This window comes from Bombina bombina, chromosome 2, assembly GCF_027579735.1.
Source record: "Bombina bombina isolate aBomBom1 chromosome 2, aBomBom1.pri, whole genome shotgun sequence".
NCBI classification, from domain to species: domain Eukaryota; kingdom Metazoa; phylum Chordata; class Amphibia; order Anura; family Bombinatoridae; genus Bombina; species Bombina bombina.
Window position 1 is genome coordinate 1287351560 of NC_069500.1, and position 24158 is coordinate 1287375717.

Here is a 24158-nt window from a genome sequence, read left to right on the forward strand (position 1 = left end):
GAGGAGCTAGTTTGTTCTCGCTCTCTATCAGACTTCGGGAGTCTGTCTTTATTTCCTCCAGGATAAGCTGGGGAAGGGCCTGCCTAGCGAGCTCTGGCTCAAGTAGTCCTTTTTGGGACAGATTGTTCTCTTATTCTGATGGGTACCTTAGCCGCATAGCATGCGGTAGGTTGCGGGTTGAATCCAGCGGCAGTCCTTGCTCCTTGATTGTAGGCTTGCAAGCAATTTTCGATTCCCTGATTGTTCTTCTGTTCCAGTGGATCATTGAACTCTCAGACGTTTCCTTCTTTTTGCTAGGGCACTGACTACGGTCAGGTTGGTATCTTTATTGCTCCTTCTTGGAGCTTAGTCTTTATTAAGGGGTGGCATCAGGTTATTTTTCTACCCGTGCAAGAGGTGGTCTTTGAATACCTTCTTCTATGATCTAATCTGTCTGTAGATTGTTTTTCTACATGCCATGGTCCCTATGTTGTAATCTTGCAATACGTACTCCTTAAAGGAGTTTCCTCTTATTAACGCTGTTTAGGAGTTTGTTAGGGTTTTCTTCCTAAGATTGTTATTTTGTATGTTATTTTCATTTTCTAAATGGAAAAGGGTTTTCCCCCCTTCAGGGAATCTTGCCTTGATGTTCTTTTGGAATATGGAGGCTTATTTGCCTTCTCTATTGTTAGTGGAGGAGTGTTTTTTTCACTTGACCTGGGAGTCAGTGGGTTACTAGCCTCCTCAGAGGTTATGGCTCAGTTCAAGAGCAGTGACGTCTTCTTGGGTTTCGGGCATGAGATCTTTATGGTTCTTATTGTTGGGCGGCTATCTGGTCCTCCGAACATTTTTTTTCTTTTTTACTTCTGTTGAAGCAGCATCAGGAGAATGGGTTTGTTGCAGGCTGTGGTGCCCTCAGATTTGGCCGCCTCCTCTTTTGCCCTCCCGTTAGCATTCAGTGTCCTCTGTAGCTTGGTATTATTTCCCACAAGTAATGAATGAAGCTGTGTACTCTCCCTGTATTAAGAAGGAAAACATAAATTATGATTTACCAAATAGTTTCCTTCGATACAGGGAGAGTCCACAGCTCCCGCCCGTGTTCTCCGATAGGCGGCCCTAAATTTATTTTGTTTTCTTATGCCCCCTTTTCACCCTGATATTTCTCATACTGTTTCCTCGGCAGAATGACTGGGGGATGAGGGAAGTGGGGGAGGTATTTAAGCCTTGGTAAGTCATAATTTATGTTTTTTTTTATAATTAGCTGTTTAAATATTGAAGATATAGGTGTAAAGGTTTAGTTTCTATAAAGTACTTTAGCAATGGATGCTTTTTTTCCCCCCTTCTCTCTCTTTATCTGTTGAGGACAATTACAGACAGACATACAACAGGCAATAAAGGAAACCGTGCAAACAAGGCTGTCTTTACAATATGTGTGTTACAATATGGAATAAAGTAACTAACAGGATTTTCACAGGGTTCTCTCCTGAAACACAGGGGTGTGCATTTTCACCAGTACTTGACAAAACAGAAGCCAACAAAAGAATGCACAATAGCAGTTTATCATAAACTTATTGCAATCATATAAAGCAGTAATCAATTTATATGCAAGGTGATGATTAAACTATAAACATTACTTATCTTCGGATCTCAGATAAGGCACTAATATCAGCGTACAAGAGGGGACAGAAGAACAGCAGGTATATCATCACCACACAATAGCTGTGACAGGTCTTTCTCTTTCAGATGTCATTTCCTTTGATCTAGTCTGCCCCCCTTAGCAATGCTAATAATTAAAACAGTTAGTGCTAGATTACAAGTTGAGTGCAAAATCAATATTTGCGCTCAACTCAGTAATACCAGCGCACGCAAATGTGCCCTGGTATTACAAGTGAGGTGCGTTCACATTGCATTGAAAAGCGCGCTTCCATAAGCTCCAATGGGAGCCTCGTTCTCATGCTGTCAGACACAGCATGAGAAGTAGTTCAGTGTAGGGGATAAGTCGTGCAGCGATAGACAGCAAGTTTAAATACATATGTATATGATTGTATACATATATATATATATATATATATATATATATATATATATGTGTGTGTGTGTTGATATGTGTATATACACATATTAACACATATGTATGTATTTAACACCCCACAACTGCCAACTTTAGCCCCCAAAAACTGCATAGTGCAGTTCTTTTTATTATTATTATTTTTTTATATATATACATTTAAAAAAATAAAAAAAGTAAACTATACTTTAATTTGAAGCCAATAGCGGTCAGACCTCTGGATAATTTTTTTGAGCGCTAATTGTGATTGCGAGCTTGCTATAGCAATAACCATTTTGTAATGGCTGGTTATTTAATTTTACAGGTGCACGATAAATTAGAGCTCCACTTCTAATCTGACCCTTAGTGTGCAGCAGTGTCTATGTGTTATGTCAATCTAATTGTGTAGAGATTGTTTTAGTGAACTGAAATCCTTTCTCAAAATAAAATGTATATTCTCTCGCAGACAGTGCCCCACGTTGGAATGTGCCCCCCTTCTCCTTCTAGATAAATATGCTGTTGTGAGAACAAGGCTATCCTTTATTGTCCTAAACAGAAGAGACAGATAATGGGAAAACATAGGTTCCAACATGGTTGCTCCTATTACTCTATAGAAACTTAGTGGAATTGAAAAAAAACAAACAATACTTTTAAAATTACAGGAAAAAGGTACAAAACAAATAATGAAAGTGTATTAATTTTTTTTAACTACACATAATTAAATATTTTATATTACACTTTCAAGCTGTTTAATTTCCGCAATAATATGTAAATGCATTCTTCTATAGTTTAAATGAATGGTACATTTTTTATTGGTGCTAATTTGTATGTTTTGCATTAAGTAAGATAAGTCTCTAACAATATAGAGATCTGTTTAGGAACTGGAAGTTCAGCTGAAACAAAAATGCCAAGAGGTAATAAAACTTCAGGCCATGCAATCACAAGTAGAAGTCGAAACTTCACCTGCAAAAGAGAGACAGCAAGAGAGAGAGATCCACAATCAAACAGGTAGTAACTGTTAACTGAAATTTAGTTTTTGACAGGTCAAATGTCTTCATATGTCAATTTTTATAATTTACTTTGTTTACTTTATTTAATAATCACTAGCCTCACCAGTCCTTATGTTTTTAAATAGTATTTAAAGGGACAGTCAACACCAGAATTTTTGTTGTTTAAAAAGAAAGAGAAATCCCTTTATTACCCATTCCCCAGTTTTGCATAACCAGCACAGTTATAATAATACATGTTTTACCTCTGTAATTATCTTGTATCTAAGCTTCTGCTGACTGCCCCCTTATTTCAGTTCTTTTGACAGACATGCAGTTTAGCCAATCAGTGCTCAGTCCTAGGTTACTTTACGTGCATGAGCTCAATGTTATCTATATGAAACATGTGAACTAATGCCCTCCAGTGGTCAAAATGTATTCAGATTAGAGGCAGTCTTCAAGGTTTAAGTTTTAGCTTTCAACTAAGAATACCAAGAGAACAAAGCAAAATTGGTGATAAAAGTAAATTGGGAAGTTGGTTAAAATTGCATGCCCTATTTAAAACATGAAAGTTTTTTTTGGACTTGACTGTCCCTTTAATAACATAAGGACTGGTGACGCTAGCGAGGTTGAAGAAGCTCGAGGAAGCCTAAAGGGAAAAAAATTGCACGTGCGATGCAGTCAGTGCGAGACTTATAATCTAGCCAATTGTTTACAGTGTCTACTCTATGCTTGTGCACACATTTCCTCAACATTCTTGGCATAAGTCATAGCTATTGTTAGTCAGAGTGATGCCTAACTTTCACCAGGACCATTCTATGTAAACATCCCACTCAAATAGGTTGACAGGGCTCCCTAACTATTACCCCACTCCCTAGGATGCTCTATTAACCCAAGGGTTGGGTTGTAGATTTCAAATCAGATTTTGCAATTGGTCCTCACACTCTGGCTACTGATCCTAAGCACTGCTTTGTAATTGTCAGTATTTAAGTTCTCTCATATAAACCAACCTCCTATTAAAAGACTTTGCAATCTCCAGGACCTTTCAAATACGGATTAGATCATTCTTCATATGGCATACAAGTACAGATGGCAGTAGAGTTTCCCAAAAGTTTATTATGTGGTTTGTTTTTATATTGCCATATTGTAGCTAATGTATTTTCTATATTTTGCTGTACATTTACAGTACCATTCACATATTTCCAATGTCTAATGTCAAAATGTTTACTTTGTCTATAGAATGATATAGGTTTGCCATATAGTCTTATTTAAAAAAAAATTATAATAATAATTACGATGTTTGTTAATAAATCAATTACCTTATTTGATGACTGGGACATCTGAAGCAGGAGATATGGTACAGGCACCTCACAGAGTTAAGCTGGAAATAACTCTGAGCAGGTAGTAGAGTACACAGGTGGATTCAGGTAAACCAATAGAGTAGTCGGTAAGGGAGCCAGAAGCCAGCACCGGATGATCCATCCGTAGCTGTGCATCATAACAAAAGGAAATATCAAACTCATAAACCAGTATACAGTTCCAAAGATCTTTAGCCATCAAGTCAGTCCTCACTTAACAGTACAGGGAAGGGTCAGACAGGTAACAGAAGCCAAATAACTCACTAGGGTCAACAACAAAGGGATAGACCGGGAACAAGATTGCTATGGTCTCCATACGAAATAACCAAGAACTGAACAGGTGTAGGAAGGAGCCTTTTAACACTTCCCATTCTATTTTGGCTCCTAGGAAACAGCAGAAGCACTTCAGATGAAGAAAATACAAATTTAGCTATTTTAGCACACTTCACCTAAGGCATTTCACCAGAACGGCAGATAGCACAGAGGCAGCCCTTCCTAACTTATAATGTCCCCGGACCCTCTTGGCCATAGCCAAGGTAGGGATAGCACAGTGCCTACCATGCTTGTGGGAATTTAGAGGTCTCCTATGTTTTCTGGTTTCTTCAATACCTGCCCATACAACCTGCTTTTCTTATTACCTATTTGAATTGATTCCAATCTTTCTAATGTTCCTTTTTTTATTTCGATCACAGTCAAACACTACCTACCCTGATAACTGCCATGAGATTTGATCTTCATTTCCCCCAAAATGGCACCCAATCAGGGATATTGATAACATGACCAACATGCAACATGACCCCTATCAATGAGCACTTGCTATTGGACAACTGTAAATATCTTGAAGATATGTTGTATTAATGTGTTTACATATTGATTATAATGGCATATTCATTTTAATTTATTATTTGGCACAAAAACTATTGCCATCAAAAAGCCATTGTTAGCATGGGCTACACCATTTTGTTTTACTGGTTCTATCATGTGCAGATCCTTGGCCTATATGTGTTAATGATTGATCTGTCTGTGATTTATCAATTGCCTTTGGCTGTTGAATTTGATGTGCCCATTTTGTAGTCGATAACTTCAGGACGGGTGGCTTGTGATTGTGGATAATGAGGTAGTCTATGCATCTCAGGTTTGAATTTTATAGTATCTGTTCGGATCAGATATTCTCTTTTTCTAATGAGGAAATGGCGTTATCATTTATATTATGATCACTCGGATGATGAAAAAGTTGTTTTGGGAGCTGTAAATGGCTGATAAACATGTTTGGAAAGATAAGAATCAATCCATTATTAGTTGGTGTGGAAAAAATGAATTGATAGCATTATATTAAAATTAGGCCTTCTGCACCAACTCATAGTAATACTAGTGCTCCTTTAGGCTTTTTTTTAACATAAATAATTTAAATCAAGGTTTCTCATGTGAATAGATCTAGAATTTAAACTACCCAGCCATAATATACAAAATTAGTTTTAAGCTTGAAACCAAAAAAATGACATAATGCCAGTGTGTAAATTTAAAAATTAGGCGCGCAAGTCAAAATATCATCTGATTACAATTATCTTTCTATCTATCCATATATACCGGCCCACAATATACGCTTCTACAACGCAGATGGCACTGAAGTGTACCAGCTGCAGATAACTATGTGTTAGTTTATTTTTTACACGTGGGTATATATGGTGAGATTTGAGGTAGTGTGTTTAGGTAAGATTGTTTTGTGATGTGTTTGCATTTGTCAAAGGGACCTGTGAGGTTCCAAAATGTTATGCCTTGCTTTTAACTTTTGAACAATAAATGTGAAGTTTTATTTTTTACTAAGTCCAATGAGTGCTTATCTTTGCTTTTGATATATATATATATATATATATATATATATATATATATATATATATACTATACACACACACACATACTATACATAACTAGTATAACCATCGCTAAGTTTACAATATGTATATATTTATACATTTTTAAGAGTTGTTTTTTGGAATTAACTAACTGAATGACAGAATTGAGAGAATACTTCCAAATGACAGATGAAGGGTGTGTGATGAGAGTGGGAGGTGACCTCACCGGATGGGGGCATGGCCTATAGCCGTTTTCTCCAACATTGGTGTGTCCGGTCCACGGCGTCATCCATAACTTGTGGGAATATTCTCCTCCCCAACAGGAAATGGCAAAGAGCACAGCAAAAGCTGTCCATATAGTCTCTCCCAGGCTCCGCCCCCCCAGTCATTCTCTTTGCCGCTGAACAAGCAGCATCTCCACGGAGATGGTGAAGAGTATGTGATGTTTAGTTGTAGTTTTTTATTCTACTATCAAGAGTTTGTTATTTTAAAATATTGCTGGTATGTACTATTTACTCTGAAACAGAAAAAGATGAAGAGTTCTGTTTGTGAGAGGAGTATGATTTTAGCAGCAGTAACTCAAATCGTTTGCTGTTCCCACAAAGGACTGTTGAGATGCGATAACTTCAGTTGGGGGTAGCAGTTGGCAGACTTTTCTGCTTAAGGTATGACTAGCCATATTTCTAACAAGACTGTGTAATGCTGGAAGGCTGTCATTTTTCCCCTCATGGGGATCGGTAAGCCATTTTCTTAGTCTCAAACAGAATAAAGGGCTTAATATGGGCTATAAAACTGGTAGACACTTTTATGGGCTAGATCGATTGCTTTATTTAGGCATTTTATACAGTTTGATGTTGAAATTCACACTTTATAACTTTGGGGAACGTTTTTTTACGTCAGGCACTGGTTTAGACACCTTCCCATTCAGGAAGGGCCTTCTCTGTAGAGGCAGAGCCTCATTTTCGCGCCATTACTGCGCAGTTACTTTTGAGAGCAGTACATGCAGCTGCATGTGTGTGGGTCTGGAATTAGTTGAATAAGTTCCTAGAAGGCTTCATTTGGTATCGTATACTCCCCTGGGTTTGGTGAAGTCGCAGTAAAGGCTGGGGCTGGGACTGTAAGGGGTTTAAAACTGTAAACGGCTCCGGTTTCCACATTTTAAGGGTTAACAGCCTGAAATTTGGGGTGCAATGCTTTGAATGCTTTAAGACATTTGGTTAAAATTGAACAATTCCTTCATAGTTTTTCACATATTCAGTAATAAAGTGTGCCCTGTTTAAAATTTAAAGAGACAGTAACGGTTTTGTTTTAAAACAGTTTTTGTACTTTATTGACAAGTTTAAGCCTGTTTAACATGTCTGTGCCTTCATATAGACTATGTTCTGTATGTATGGAAGCCAATGTGTCTCCCCCTTCAAATATGTGTGATAATTGTGCCATAGCGTCCAAACAAAGTAAGGACAGTACTGCCACAGATAGTAAAGTTGCCCAAGATGATTCATCAGATGAAGGGAGTAGACATAGTTCTACATCATCTCCTTCTGTGTCTACACCAGTTTTGCCCACGCAGGAGACCCCTAGTACTTCTAGCGCGCCAATGCTTGTTACTATGCAACAATTGACGGCAGTAATGGATAACTCCATAGCAAATATTTTATCCAAAATGCCTGCATTTCAGAGAAAGCGCAATTGCTCTGTTTTAAACACTGTAGAGCAGGAGGGCGCTGATGATAATTGCTCCGTCATACCCTTACACCAATCTGAAGTGGCCATGAGGGAGGTTTTGTCAGATGGTGAAATTTCTGATTCAGGTAGAATTTCTCAACAGGCAGAACCTGATGTTGTGACATTTAAATTTAAATTAGAGCATCTCTGCGCACTACTTAAGGAGGTGCTATCTACCCTGGATGATTGTGACAACCTGGTCATTCCAGAAAAATTGTGCAAGATGGACAAGTTCCTAGAGGTCCCGGTGCACCCCGACGCTTTTCCAATACCCAAGCGGGTGGCGGACATAGTGAATAAGGAGTGGGAGAAGCCCGGCATACCTTTTGTCCCTCCTCCTATATTTAAGAAATTATTTCCTATGGTCGACCCCAGAAAGGACTTATGGCAAACAGTCCCTAAGGTCGAGGGGGCGGTTTCTACACTAGCCAAACGCACGACCATTCCTATTGAGGACAATTGTGCTTTCAAAGATCCTATGGATAAAAAATTGGAGGGTTTGCTTAAAAAGATTTTTGTACAGCAAGGTTACCTCCTTCAACCTATTTTGTGTATTATTCCTGTCACTACAGCAGCGTGGTTCTGGTTCGAAGAACTAGAAAAATCACTCAGTAGAGAGACTTCGTATGAGGAGGTTATGGACAGAATTCACGCACTTAAGTTAGCTAATTCCTTTATTTTAGATGCCGCTTTGCAGTTAGCTAGATTAGCTGCGAAAAATTCAGGGTTTGCAATTGTGGCGCGCAGAGCACTCTGGCTAAAGTCTTGGTCAGCGGATGTATCTTCCAAGACAAAATTGCTTAATATCCCTTTCAAAGGTAAGACCCTCTTTGGGCCAGAATTGAAAGAGATTATTTCTGACATCACTGGGGGTAAGGGCCATGCCCTCCCACAAGATAGGCCTTTCAAGGCTAAGAATAAGTCCAATTTTCGTTCCTTTCGCAATTTCAGGAACGGACCGGCCTCCAACTCTGCAGCCTCTAGACAAGAGGGTAATGCTTCCCAGACCAAACCAGCTTGGAAACCGATGCAAGGCTGGAACAAGGGTAAACAGGCCAAGAAACCTGCTGCTGCTTCCAAAACAGCATGAAGGGGTAGCCCCCAATCCGGGACCGGATCTAGTAGGGGGCAGACTTTCTCTCTTTGCTCAGGCTTGAGCAAGAGATGTTCAGGATCCCTGGGCACTAGAAATAGTCTCTCAGGGTTATCTTCTAGAATTCAAGGAACTACCCCCAAGGGGAAGGTTCCACATCTCTCATTTATCTTCAAACCAAATAAAGAGACAGGCATTCTTACATTGTGTAGAGCCTGGTTTCTCAACAGCCGGGCCATGGCCCAGTACTGGGCCGTGATAGCCCTGCTGGTGGGCCCCGACCTGTCATGCCCCCACTGCACACTCTTACCCCACTACACACCAGGGGTAGACTGAGACCAATCAAGGCCCCAGGAACACTATCTCACACTGACCAAAATGTATTACATTTTATGCAAATGAACATGGTAGCCTCCCTGCCCTGCCCCCAACAGGCCCCTCAACCTCCAGAGCCAGGACCCACAACATTAAGGTCCAGAGAAAGGGCACCCAACCTCCAGGGCCAGACCCCACACTCCATGGCCCTCACAGCGACAGACCCCTGCCAGGGCCCCCACTAAACCCACACTTTTTTGCTTAGTTACTGATAGGGTAAACTGAAAACTCCAGCTTAAGGAATGCACCAGGATCTGTAGAGATGCCATTTGTGGGCCCCCCTACTTGCTGGTCCCTCGGCCCAGGTCCTATTTGCCTGGCTGATCAGCCCGCCCCTGCTGCTCATTTTATATATATATGTGTATATATATATATATAAACAAAAGCAGAGACCGCACTCATAGGTCTTATTTTTCACCACCACTGTGGACTTTATTCAATCTGTAACGGTTCGGGGTTTCCCCCTTTGTCAAACATAACAAATAACATAGTGCAAGCCCTTTATATACATAAATAAAATCTCTCTTACCCCAGGTGCAAACCATCCAGCTCTGCCTGCGACGGGCTTCCGGCAGCGTTTACTCCGCGCAACTGCGCATGCGCGAGGCAGCACTACGGAACCCCCAGCAGGCCAACTGAAAAAAAGCAAAATAAAAATTACCGTAACTTGGCAACGGTAATGATTAAACAAATACAATGGAACAGCGCTGTAAGAATAACATCTACATGATACGAAGACACCCCATTTATATTTCTAACACATCCTCATCAGTATTCTAAACATTAAGGTATCAAAATGACTGATATATACATCAAAAAAATTATTATCGTCATACACTGGCATTTTAGCCCGGTATCTGAGGAGGGGGTGGGGGGCTAAGTATTGACAGCGATATGCTGGCAAATATTAAATCTGTCTAGAGAGACTGTTAGATATACACAAAACTTTCACAATTGAAACTTTTAAATGTAATTCAACTTGAAAAATAGAGCTGGCTCTCTCTTTATCACAACCCTAAATGATAAATACAGAAATTTTAACAGTATTAGAGTGGTCATGTTTTTAAATGTATGGTCATATCAGGATCTAGTATTAATAAACTCCCTCCTATACTCAGATGTTAATTCACATATTGTTATTTGATATCATTGTCTCCTTACAGGAAACAATGTAAATCGAAATTAGTATTCAGTCCCTTGGGGGTTAATGTGTCCAATGTGTGGATCCATCTAGACTCCTTTTGTAGCAGTAATTTGCCTCTGTCACCACCCCTGGGCAAGGGGGGGACATGGTCAATGATCACATATCTCAGGTCCTTGACCGTATGTCCATGTTTGGCAAAATGCCTGGCCACTGGCTGTTCAGAGTCTCCATTCTTTATTGCTGTTCTGATGGCCGCCCTATGATTTGCCATTCGTGTACGCAAATTATCTGTGGTTTTTCCAACGTAAAATCTGCCACAAATACAATGTAACAGATATACGATGAAAACTGTTGTACAGGTCACACGGTACTTAATTTTGAACCTCTTGTTGGTCCATGGATGTGTGAATTCACTACACTGTATTAGTGCACTGCATGTCGTGCAGCCCAAACATTTAAAACATCCAATTTTCTTGCCCTGTCTTAGCCATGTAGAACTCATATAAGCCTGAGTCATATCAGGACGCATTAGCATGTCCCTTAGAGATTTGCCCCTCCGATAGCTGATCATTGGGGGTCTAGTTTCTTGCAGAGGTAACGTTTTATCACTTGATATGATTTTCCAATGTTCATCTAAAACACCTCTGAAATCTCTCTTGTCCGGACTGTATTCAGTGACAAATGTTAGTCTGTCCATGGTTTGTTGGTCCTTATTTTGTTCACTGCTGGTTAAAGCTTGATCTTGCGTCATATTCACAGCTTGGGCATAGGCTTCTTGTAACACCTCATCCTCATATCTCCTTTCTTTAAATTTTTGATACATGTTGGTGAGTTGTTCTTCCTTACCCTCTCTGGTTGAATTATTTCTTACCACCCTGTGGAACTGTGATATAGGTAAAGCTTTTTTTATACCTGCGGGGTGACAACTTGTATAAAGGAGCATTGAGTTGCGATCTGTTGGCTTGGTAAAAAGTTCAGTACATAATTTGCCAGTTGATTTTTTCACTCTTAAATCCAAAAAGTCAATCACTTCACAATGATGCGTTATTTTGAACTTCAAATCCACCGACAATTGATTGAGATTGTCAAACCAGTCATTCAGATCTTGTTGGGTACCACGCCATATTAAAAATAGATCATCAATGTACCTCTTGAATATGATGATGTGGCTGTCCTCAAATGTTTTCGGGTGTTCTCTTTCAAAGGCCCCTAGAAAAATGTTGGCATACGTTGGGGCCACATTAGAGCCCATGGCAGTTCCTGCTGTTTGCAAGTAATACTGTGTCTCAAATTTGAAGTAATTCATTCGTAGACAGAATTCAAGTAATTGTATCACAGTGTCTGTGGGTGGTCCCACATAAGGATGTCTAAATAGTTCTTTTCTAACCGCATGTATACCCTCATTGTGAGGAATCACCGTGTATAAACTGGTCACGTCCAGGGTGACCAGTATATCCATATCTCTGATGTCACTTAGCTTCTGTAAGATTTTTATCAATTCAATCGAATCTTTAAGATACGATGGGATCATCTGTACAAATGGTTGCAGCATTTTGTCCAAATAGATGGCAATGGGCTGTAGTATGGATCCCCTGGCGGACACTATGGGCCTGCCAGGTGGTTTACTCGGGTGTTTATGTACCTTCGGTAAGGTATATAAGACGGGTACAATAGGGTGTTCAACTTGTAGATATAACAATAGACTTGGCGAGATCTGATCTTCCTTCTTTAGTTGATTCAAGTACTCATCAATCCTGCTTTTGAATTTTTGGGTAGGATTATTTGGTAACTTTTCATATACCTTGCTGTCCTCCAACTGTGACATGATCTCTCTTTTGTAGCAAACGTAGTCTTGGATGACCAGTGCTCCACCCTTGTCTGCTTCACGGATCACAATGGAGGCATTTTCTTGTAGCTTTTTCAGAGCTTGTGTCTCCCTTTTGGTCAAATTATTTCTGATGTTACTTTTGTTTTTTCTGACAGTCTCCCTCATCTCTTCACTGGTTAATCTGGAATATGTCAGAATGCTTGGTTGTTGACTTCGAGGATCAAAAGTGCTTTTCTTCTTTAGTTCAAAAGAGGCTACTTCTGTTTCCTTCGGAGTATCCTTAAAGAATTCTTTTAATCTTAGTGTCCTTTGAAACTTGTAAGAATCTACCAACATGTCGAACTCATTTGCATATGTGGTAGGTATAAAGCTTAAGCCTTTATTAAGCACATCTTTCTCCTCTTGGTTCAGCTCGTAGCTACTTAGGTTGATGATATTATCAGTTAATACCTTCGGCCATGTCTTGGCGGTCTGCCTCTGCCACCGGTTCTTGTGCCCCCCCCTCCTCGTGTGGGGCCTGGGCGCTCCCCGTTTTTTGATCGTGTGATCATGGGTGCCGCATCATCCCTTTGCCATTCTGTGGATGTTGATGGTGCTTCATTATCAGTGGCATTGTCCGAGCTGTCAATAGTCGTCAGATTTCTGGGTTTATATACCCTGGGTCTCCTTCGTGACATCCTGAACTGCCTTTCTTCAGGGCTTAATGTCCACTGATATACTCTTCTCTCCCGGTAATCCGTGGTAACAGCTTCCCATTTCTTTTCTTTAAATGCTATTAGCTCCCCTTCATATTCTTTAAGCTGTTTGTGCAGCTTGGTGAGCCAATCCTCTTGTTGATCTTGTTCTAATTTACACAGATGACCAGTTTCAAATTGTGTGATCTCAATTTCCAGACTCTTCAATGTTGCTCCAGTCTCCTCAATTACCAATAACATGAGATCTAAAGAGCATTTGTTTAATATGCCACACCACTTCTTGCAAAACACAGGATTATTCCTGCCAATGGTGGGCATATTTTTAATTCTAAAGCCTTTTGGTATATGCATCTTCTCGTGGTAGGCGGATAGGTAGCAGCCGTGCAGCTTAAAGTCAATCCTTCTTTTTTTCAATTTCAAAATCTGATTGTATAAATGTAAAGGAATTTCACGCTGTGTTTTTATTACCCCGCTGTCAAAGCGAATGCGAGTTGCATCTTCTGCACTAAATTGGAAAGTATGTGCATAATCCTCCTCTTTCTCAATGTCAAGGCTTGTTGCTGTCGTAGTTGTCATTGTTACTTCCCCACTGTTCCAGCTGGATTGTTTGAGATTGGGTGGAAATCCTGTTAGAAACGGGTGCTGTTTGGTGTATAATAATAATAAGCAAATTGTGGTCACCAAGCACTCACGTTGTACATATGATGCCTAGGTGCAGTGCATAAGGATAATATAAACAAAAGCAGAGACCGCACTCATAGGTCTTATTTTTCACCACCACTGTGGACTTTATTCAATCTGTAACGTTTCGGGGTTTCCCCCTTTGTCAAACATAACAAATAACATAGTGCAAGCCCTTTATATACATAAATAAAATCTCTCTTACCCCAGGTGCAAACTATCCAGCTCTGCCTGCGACGGGCTTCCGGCAGCGTTTACTCCGCGCAACTGCGCATGCGCAAGGCAGCACTACGGAACCCCCAGCAGGCCAACTGAAAAAAAAAAAATTCAAGGAACTACCCCCAAGGGGAAGGTTCCACATCTCTCGTTTATCTTCAAACCAAATAAAGAGACAGGCATTCTTACATTGTGTAGACTGTAGAGGACCTGTTAAAAATGGGAGTGATACACCCAGTTCCAACTGTGGAACAAGGACTGGGGTTTTACTCAAATCTGTTTGTAGTTCCCAAAAAAGAGGGAACCTTCAGACCAATTCTGGATTTAAAGATTCTAAACAAATTTCTCAGAGTGCCATCGTTCAAAATGGAAACTATTCGAATGATTTTACCTACAATCCAGGAGGGTCAATTCATGACTACCGTGGATCTAAAGGATGCGTATCTACATATTCCTATCCACAAAGATCATCATCAGTTCCTAAGGTTCGCCTTTCTGGACAAGCATTACCAGTTTGTGGCTCTCCCATTCGGGCTAGCCACTGCTCCAAGAATTTTCACAAAGGTGCTCGGGTCCCTTCTAGCGGTTCTAAGACCAAGGGGTATTGCAGTGGCACCTTACTTGGACGACATTCTGATACAAGCGTCGTCTCTTTAAAAGGCAAAGGCTCACACAGACATCGTTCTGGCCTTTCTCAGATCTCACGGGTGGAAGGTGAACATAGAAAAGAGTTCCCTGTCTCCGTCGACAAGAGTTCCTTTCTTGGGGACAATAATAGATTCTTCAGAAATGAAGATTTTCCTGACAGATGTCAGAAAGTCAAAGCTTCTAAACGCTTGTCAAGTTCTTCACTCTGTTCTACGGCCTTCCATAGCTCAGTGCATGGAAGTAGTAGGGTTGATGGTCATCTAAGACCATTACAACTGTGCATGCTCAAACAGTGGTATGGGGACTATACAGACTTGTCTCCAGTGATTCAAGTAGATCAGAAGATCAGAAGACCAGAAATTCACTTCGTTGGTGGCTAACCCTGGACCACCTATCCCAGGGAATGAGCTTCCGCAGACCAGAGTGGGTCATTGTCACGACCGACGCCAGTCTAGTGGGCTGGGGCGCGGTCTGGGATTCCCTGAAAGCTCAGGGTCTATGGTCTCGGGAAGAGTCTCTTCTCCCGATAAACATTCTGGAACTGAGAGCGATATTCGATACTCTCAGGGCTTGGCCTCAACTAGCAAAGGCCAGATTCATAAGATTCCAATCAGACAACATGACGACTGTTGCTTACATCAATCATCAGGGGGGAACAAGGAGTTCCCTGGCGATGAGAGAGGTGACCAAAATCATCAAATGGGCGGAGGATCACTCCTGCCACCTATCTGCGATCCACATCCCAGGAGTGGAAAACTGGGAGGCAGATTACCTGAGTCGTCAGACCTTCCATCCGGGGGAGTGGGAACTCCACCCGGAGGTATTTGCCCAATTGACCCAATTATGGGGCATTCCAGACATGGATCTGATGGCGTCTCGTCAGAACTTCAAGGTTCCTTGCTACGGGTCCAGATCCAGGGATCCCAAGGCGACTCTAGTGGATGCATTAGTGGCGCCTTGGGCCTTCAACCTAGCTTATGCGTTTCCACCGTTCCCTCTCATTCCCAGGCTGGTAGCCAGGATCAAACAGGAGAAGGCCTCGGTGATTTTGATAGCTCCTGCGTGGCCACGCAGGACTTGGCATGCAGACCTGGTGAATATGTCATCGGCTCCACCATGGAAGCTACCTTTGAGACAGGATCTTCTAGTACAAGGTCCATTCGAACATCCAAATCTAGTTTCTCTCCAGCTGACGGCTTGGAAATTGAACGCTTGATTTTATCTAAGCGTGGGTTTTCGGATTCTGTGATAGATACTCTGGTACAAGCCAGAAAACCTGTGACTAGAAAGATTTACCATAAAATATGGAAAAGATATATCTGTTGGTGTGAATCCAAGGGATTCTCATGGAGTAGGATTAAAATTCCTAGGATCCTTTCCTTTCTCCAAGAAGGTTTGGATAAGGGATTGTCAGCGAGTTCTTTAAAAGGACAGATTTCTGCTTTATCTGTCTTGTTACACAAACGACTGGCAGCTGTGCCAGATGTTCAAGCTTTTGTTCAGGCTTTGGTCAGGATCAAGCCTGTTTACAGACCTTTGACTCCTCCCTGGAGTCTAAATTTAGTTCTTTCAGTTCTTCAAGGGGTTCCGTTTGAACCCTTACATTCCATAGATATCAAGCTGTTATCTTGGAAAGTTCTGTTTTTGGTTGCTATTTCTTCTGCGAGAAGAGTTTCTGAATTATCTGCTCTGCAGTGTAATCCGCCCTATCTGGTGTTTCATTCAGATAAGGTTGTTTTGCGTACTAAACCTGGTTTCCTTCCAAAAGTTGTTTCCAACAAGAATATTAACCAGGAAATAGTTGTGCCTTCTTTGTGCCCGAATCCAGTTTCAAAGAAGGAACGTTTGTTACATAATTTAGATGTAGTCCGTGCTTTAAAGTTCTATTTAGAAGCAACAAAGGATTTCAGACAAACGTCTTCTCTGTTTGTCGTTTATTCTGGCAAGAGGAGAGGTCAAAAAGCTACTGCTACCTCTCTTTCCTTTTGGCTGAAAAGCATCATCCGATTGGCTTACGAGACTGCCGGACGGCAGCCTCCCGAACGAATCACAGCTCACTCTACTAGGGCTGTGGCTTCCTCATGGGCCTTTAAGAACGAGGCTTCTGTTGATCAGATATGTAAGGCAGCGACTTGGTCTTCTCTGCACACTTGTGCCAAATTCTACAAATTTGATACTTTTGCTTCTTCGGGGGCTATTTTTGGGAGAAAGGTTTTGCAAGCCGTGGTGCCTTCTGTTTAGGTAACCTGATTGGCTCCCTCCCTTCATCCGTGTCCTAAAGCTTTGGTATTGGTTCCCACAAGTTATGGATGACGCCGTGGACCGGACACACCAATGTTGGAGAAAACAGAATTTATGCTTACCTGATAAATTACTTTCTCCAACGGTGTGTCCGGTCCACGGCCCGCCCTGGTTTTTTAATCAGGTTTGATAAATTTCTTTCTTTAACTACAGTCACCACGGCACCCTATAGTTTCTCCTCCTTTTTTTCTCCTGTCCGTCGGTCGAAAGACTGGGGGGGGCGGAGCCTGGGAGGGACGCCGTGGACCGGACACACCGTTGGAGAAAGTAATTTATCAGGTAAGCATAAATTCTGTTTTTGTCGCAGTTACTTAGTTAGATGTGTTGTGCAAGCTGTATACGTCTTTGCTCTGCAATAAAATAGCGTTGTACCTTCTATGCTGTGTCCTGCATCTCATGACATGGTGTCAGAAGTTCTTACCTGCGCTTCTGTTTCCTGAGTAATGACGATGTCGAAGTTTACTCCACCTGAGCCTTTTGATTACTCTCAGCCTGCAGCTTGGCCCACATGGCGTTAGCGGTTTCAACGCTTCAGGATTGATTACAATCTGGACAAGGAGAGTGGTGAAGTACAAGTTAATTCTATTTTATACTCTATGGGGAAAGATGTGGAGCCAGTGTTCAATGCCTTTACTTTCCAAGAAGGGGAAGAATTTGACTTTGAAATAGTTATGAGCAAACTCATTGCTCACTTTGTGCCCAAAAGAAATGTGATTTATGAGAGGGCTTGTTTTCACAAACGTGTTCAGCGTGTGGGAGAATCTGTGGAGTCATTTGTGCGCAGCCTGTATGAACTAGCTGAATTCTGTGAGTTTGGTTTTACTAAAGAAGATTAAATCAGAGACAGAATATTCATAGGAATTGCAGATGCTGAGGTCTCCCTGAAGCTACAGTTGGAGGCTGAATTAACATTAGATGGGGTTATTAGGATGGCCCGCCAGAGTGAACTGGTGAAAAAAGTGCTAATCTGAGTTCTGAGAGTATTGGGGATGAACTGCAGCAGTTCAGGAGAGCTGCAGGTGAAAGGCACAGTGTGAGCGGTAGACCAAGGGCAACAGATAGGCCCAGAAGTGGATGGGCGCAGCAGGCTCGCTGCATGAGGTGTACCCATGATCAGAATGTTGTATGCCCCGCTAAAGATAAAAGATGTAGAAAGTGTAACCAAATGGGTCATTTTGAAGTGGTGTGTAAAACTGAATACATTAAGGAGATGCAGGTGGATAGTGACCAGGAGGGTCAAGTAGTGTCCTTTGTAGGTCCTGTTGTTGAACTGTCTGGTTCATACGAAGATTGGCGGGTTACCCTTACTGTCATGGGAGACAAGTTTGCCTTCAAGATTGACACGGGAGCAGACATCATTGTTATATCCCTTCAAGCATTCATAAAACTACCTCGACAGCCTCAGCTGGCGAATGTTACAACGAAAGTTCATAGTCCTGGTGGCCGCATTGATTATGCTGGGAAATTTCTTGTCAGCTGTGAGAACAAGCAGAGGAAATTTACCATGTGGGTACATGTAATTAGTGGTTAGTGTGTTAACAACCTATTGAGCAGGAAAGCAGCCTGTGGTTTGGGCCTTGTCGCCAGAGTGAATAAGATTTCGGAAGACATGTTTGGTGAATTGGGCCTACTGAATTGCAACCCAGTCCATATATATCTTTAAAGATTATGCAGTCCCATACAGCATTACCACTCCTCGTAGAATTCCGTTCCCGCTCATGCCTCAAGTGGAGAAGGAACTTCTGCATTTGAAGAATATGGGAGTTTTTGAAGCAACTGACTGGTGTGCCCCCATTGTGCCAGTTGTGAAGAAAAACAGGAAAGTATGCACCTGCGTATACTTGAAAAGGCTGGATGAGGCATTGAAGAGAGAGACATGTGCTGCCGACACTTGAAGACATAGCTACGAAACTGGCTGGGGCGAAGTTCTTCTCTACATTGGATGCTTCTAGCGGCTTCTGGCAGATACTTCTAGATCCACAGTGCCGCAAACTGTCTACCTTTATTACACCGGTAGGTCGGGTTTTGCTTCTGCAGACTCCCCTTTGGGATATCCTCTGCTCCTGAAATATTTCAAAGAGAAATGAGTTCCCTCTTAAGGGACTACGAGGGCATGGCAGTCATCATGGACGACATTTTATTGTATGGGTCTACATTGGAAGAACATGATCAGTGATTGAGCTGTGTGCTGCAGACCATTAGAGAGTCCGGGCTGAAATTAAATAAAGAGAAATGCCATTATAGAAAATCTGAGTTATGTTACTTTGGGCATATCATCAATGGAGATGGCATCAAGCTGAACCCTGATAAAATCTTTGTTATTGAACAGATGAAAAGTCCTTCTGATGTACACGAGCTAAGACAAATATTGGGCCTTGTGAATTATGTGGGCAGGTTCCTTCCAGATTTATCCACAGTACTACACCCTATCACAGAGTTCTTGAAGAAGGATGTTGCCTGGGTCTTGGGTCCTTCACAGGAAGAAGCTTTTGTACAGGTCAAGTCCTTGCTGGGGTCTGCCCCAGTATTAGGGTTCTAAGATCCTTCTAAAAAGACTGTGGTTAGTGCTGATGCGAGCAGTTATAGGCTAGGGGCCGCCCTCCTGCAGCTGAATGAGAATAAACTACAGCCCGTACACTGACGGCTGCTGAGTCGAAATACGCCCAAATTAAAAAAGAGTGCCTGGCTGCAGTTTGGGCCTGTGAGCGCTTCCAGCATTACTTAGTGGGTTTAGAGAAATTTAGTCCCTCTTATCAACGCCAATGATATTGACAAAACACCCCTAAGTGCCAGAGACTTCTGATGAGGCTGCTCAGGTTCAACGTTCAGGCAGGGGATATAACTGGTAGTGGCATATATACTTTCCAGGCTCCCACTGACTGCTGCTGAAGAATCTTCAATGGAATCAGATGTGAAAGTGTATGTGGATTCAGTTCTGGCATCCAAATCCATTTCATCAGGGATGCTAGAGCAAATAAGAAAGGAGACATGTTTTTAGATACAGACCTTTAAGTACATAAAAGAAGGTTGGCCCGAGAGCCGGGCAGCCTGGATATCTTTAAGTTCTTACCAGTCAGAGAGGTCGCAGCTCACAGAGCTGGATGGGTTGGTGCTGTTCCAGGACCGCATTGTTATTCCTGTTAGCATGCGGCAGGAGATGTTAAGCAGGATTCATGATGGCCACTAGGGCATTACAAAGTGCAGAGAAAGGGCAGCTACGGCAGTATTGTGGCCTAGGATCAGTTCTGACATTGCAAGCCACGTGTTAAAATGTGCCTTTTGCCAGGAACGCCGGCCGAGTCAGAGAAGGGAGCCCTTGATTTCTACTCCCCTGTCTGCAGGCCCATGGCAGAAAATAGCTGCTGATTTGTGAGAACTGCAGGGGAAAAAGTACCTAGTCATGATTGACTACTATTCCAGGTATTTGGAGATTGCACCCTTGAATGAGATCACCAGTCAAGCCGTTATCACTCGTTTTAGGAGCTTGTTCGCCCGGTGGGGCATACCAATGGAGTTAGTGAGTGATAACAGAATGCAGTTTGCTTCCATGGAGTTCAGTTCTTTCAGCAGTGAATATGATTTTGTCCATTCTACGTCAAGTCAACATTACCCGCAGGCCAATGGAATGGCTGAAAGGGCAGTTTAAACAACAAAGTTCATTTTTAAGCAATCTGAGCCGTACCTAGCTCTTTTGGCCTATAGGGCGACTCCCATCCAAGCCACAGGTTTTAGCCCGGCTCAGCTGATGCTAGGACATCAGCTTTATACCACTTTACCCTCTGTGGGTGTCTTCCAGCCAACCAGCTCCGTTCCTCGGGACAAGGTCCTTAGGAGAGATGAAGAGGCTTAAAACGGCTTATCGATTCTTCTACAACAGAAAACACTCTGTGAGGCCCTTGCAGGAGCTGAATGTGGGGCAAAGTGTCAGAGTTAAACTGGATGATGAGAAGAAATGGAAGACGCCTGCTACGGTAATTGGACACTCTCCAGAACCAAGGTCTTATGTAGTCCTTACTGATGGAGGGACAGTCACACGTCGAAATAGAAGACATCTTCAGCCAGTACTTGAGAGTTTGGTACTGGATGCCTCAGAGCCACGGCCGGTGGGATCCCCTGTTTTAAGAGGGGTGCCTTCCCCTCTGCAAGATCACAGTGGAGATATTTCTTTGCTTCCAGCAGACTCTCAATCACCTTCTTCTGTATCAGAGGACAGTTCATGTAAAATGACGTCAAGTGCAAGAGTGGTGAAACTTCCAGCCAGATATCGGGATTAGCACTAGTTAGAGCAGTGACCGTAAAAATGGGCAGAATAATCCCATGGTCACTGAAGACTAGGGTAGTTTACCCCGATGTTCAAGTCAGGGTTGTATTTCTTGTTGTTCATATATATTCTCTTTCACTTGATAATTGTTATACACTAAACAAAACTATTTTTGGATGCTTTTTGGATGCCTTGTTTTTTGATGTACTTTAAAAAAAAAAATGTATGCATTGTCCTTTGAAAAAGGGGAAGATGTAATGAGAGTGGGATGTGACGTCACTGGATGGGGGCGTAGCTTATAGCCGTTATTGTCTGTGTTGTGCAAGCTGTATACTTCTATACTCTGTAATAAAATAGCGTTGTACCTTCTATGCTGTGTCCTGCATCTCATGACATGTTGAGTGCCAACTTTGAGCTGTAAACAGAGAGGCAGAAAGTGGGGAAAACATAATTTATGATTAAAAGGACCGCAAGGATTCCAAGTTACCGCCCCAGTTAGGAATTATTCAAAACTACTTATGATCATGGAAAGACATTGGAGTCATAAATTAAGTTTATATCAGTAAGCTCTCAATATGGATGTGAGCTAACCACGACTGATGTTACTGGCAATTACTATAATACTGGTGGGATATGGCTAATCTGCTGGATGACAATTACTGGAATACAGGTGGAATAGCTTTGTGTGCGGGAAAACTATTAGAATGAAAAATAATTCATATTTAATTAAAAAAAAGAAGATGAAGGGGAGGAAGAAAAACAGTGATGTTAGTCCATCTGAAGGAATTAGTAAAACTATTATAAAGATACAGGTAAAGTGAAGAAAATAAATGAAATATAAGAGAGAATTCTTTTTTTTTTAAAGATTTTCTTTTTTTTATATTCTTTAATTCCACTATTTCAAGCCAAGACTATACCAACCTCTGCTGACTTTAGAATGGAATCATCTTTCTCTGAGCAGTGCGGCAGACGGGAGGAGTTAAAAATATAATCTAGCTACGCAAGTGGCACAGTACTACGCACCATGCGTAGGGAGATTGTAATTTAACTCCTCCATTGTTTTTCACTGATGTCCAACCGGGCACTGTAGGGAGTTGCGGTGCGGCGGGGGTGACACCATCAGAGGAGATTAATTCCTGCTTGATGGTGTCACGAACCACCAACATCTTCTCGCGGACCACCAGTGGTCCACTGACCCCCGGTTGCCAATCGCTGATACAGAGCAGCATGTATATTATTAGAATTGCTTACTACTGAGTTATCATTGAGGGGGCCAATAAAAAATGTTTGCACCCGGTCCCTCTGTTAAGTAGGTCAGCTACTGTTTCTGTCACATTCGGTATGCAATATTTCTGTTTAATAAGCAGTAACAATCAGTGCATTTATCTTTTATTTTAATAAAATCCTAGCACAATTCTTTCATTTGACAGATCAGACGGTAACAAAGACAAAAACCCATAAAACAGCAGTTACAGAATTTGTGGAATTAAAAACTCAGCTAACACGGCTACAGCAGAAGTCACCTACTAAAATTTGTACAAGCAGGAAAAATGACGATGTTTCAAACTCCAAGCAGGTACTGTAAATAATGGCTGCCAATAAATATAGACTTAGATGCAAACAAAAGTTAATATATAGTTTATTCTTTAGAAAATTTGCTTCAATGACCTATCAGAAAATAAAACAGGAGCATGTCTTAAATATACCTTGCAGAGTTTGCTGAAATAAAGACCCACAAGTTATTTTAGATTAAGCTGTACACTGTATACTCTTGTTAAAGACGTATCCTGTGCATATTAAACATTATTATGGGGCCGATTTATTAAAGTGCGGACGGACATGATATGATGTAGTGTATCATGTCCGCCACACAACGATAACTGCCGACAGCATAAGCTGTTGGCATTTATCACTGCACAAGCAGTTCTTGTGAACTGCTTGTGCAATGCCACCCCCTGCAGATTTGTGGCCAATCCGCCGCTAGCAGGGGGTGTCAATCAGCCCGATCGTATAGGATCGGCGGATTGATGTCCGCAGCCTCAGAGCAGACAGACAAGTTATGGAGCTCGCGCGTGCGCTGGTATTACACTGTGGAATGCAAATATTTATTTAATGAAAAGGATATTTAGCTTTCCAAAAGCTTTAAAACTTTATTGTAATGTTGTGACTGTTAGCACCATGCTACAAAATTGATTATTATTACTGAGTGTGACTATTTATATCATTTTAGTTTCGAAGGCAAAACACCCCACATTACAGAGCCTTAATCCCTCCCACGTTCCTATAATTCCTTAGTCAATATTTTGCCTCCTGCAAGGAGTGATGGAGAAACTTGAATCTTCTACACAATGATTGAAGGGGTTCTCTAACCAATCTGAAATCTGTTATCCTCCTTAGAGTACCTACAAACAGAGCAGAGTGGACAGGAGTTCATGCCGGTAGTGAAAATCTTCTCCTAGTGCAGAAATGTTACAGCCTCACAGGTGAAATGTTGGCATGTCCGCCAATCCCCTGGTCTACAGTGTGCTGCTCCTTTCACTTGGCACGGTGCTTGCACTGCCTCTGATGGGCCTAACTACTGCAGCTAAGGTCATAGTTGCCAATGTCCCATTTTTCCCGGGACAGTCACTATGCAAACCTTTAAATAGGCGTGACTCTGTTGCAAAGTGTCCCTGGGAATTTTTTTCAAATATTGGCAACTACGTTAGCACGGTAAACAAAGTTACTGACAGGTATGTACAATGCACCTTCATAGCCCACAGGCTATTAACATGAACATGTACACATGATTCACATAGCCTTGAAACATAGTTACATACACTAGATAACACAACATATAGTTTTACACGTTTACCAAAAATTGACTCTTTAAATTTACCAGTGCAGACTTTAACACATACTGTAGCTCCAGTCCTCTTTCTTAGCTGGCTCTTAGATGATAATTTCTGAAACTAGAGAGTTTATGTTA

At 41.7% G+C, this 24158-nt stretch overlaps 1 protein-coding gene across 1 annotated transcript in view; it reads left to right on the forward strand.

The window, feature by feature from the left end:
• FAM184B (family with sequence similarity 184 member B) overlaps nucleotides 1-24158 on the forward strand; it is a 184920-nt gene that overhangs the window by 74974 nt on the left and 85788 nt on the right. Inside the window, exons 3-4 of the mRNA XM_053704104.1 lie at nucleotides 2905-3034; nucleotides 22621-22766. Coding sequence (XP_053560079.1) covers nucleotides 2905-3034; nucleotides 22621-22766 — 276 coding nt within the window. The remainder of the gene's footprint in view (nucleotides 1-2904; nucleotides 3035-22620; nucleotides 22767-24158) is intronic.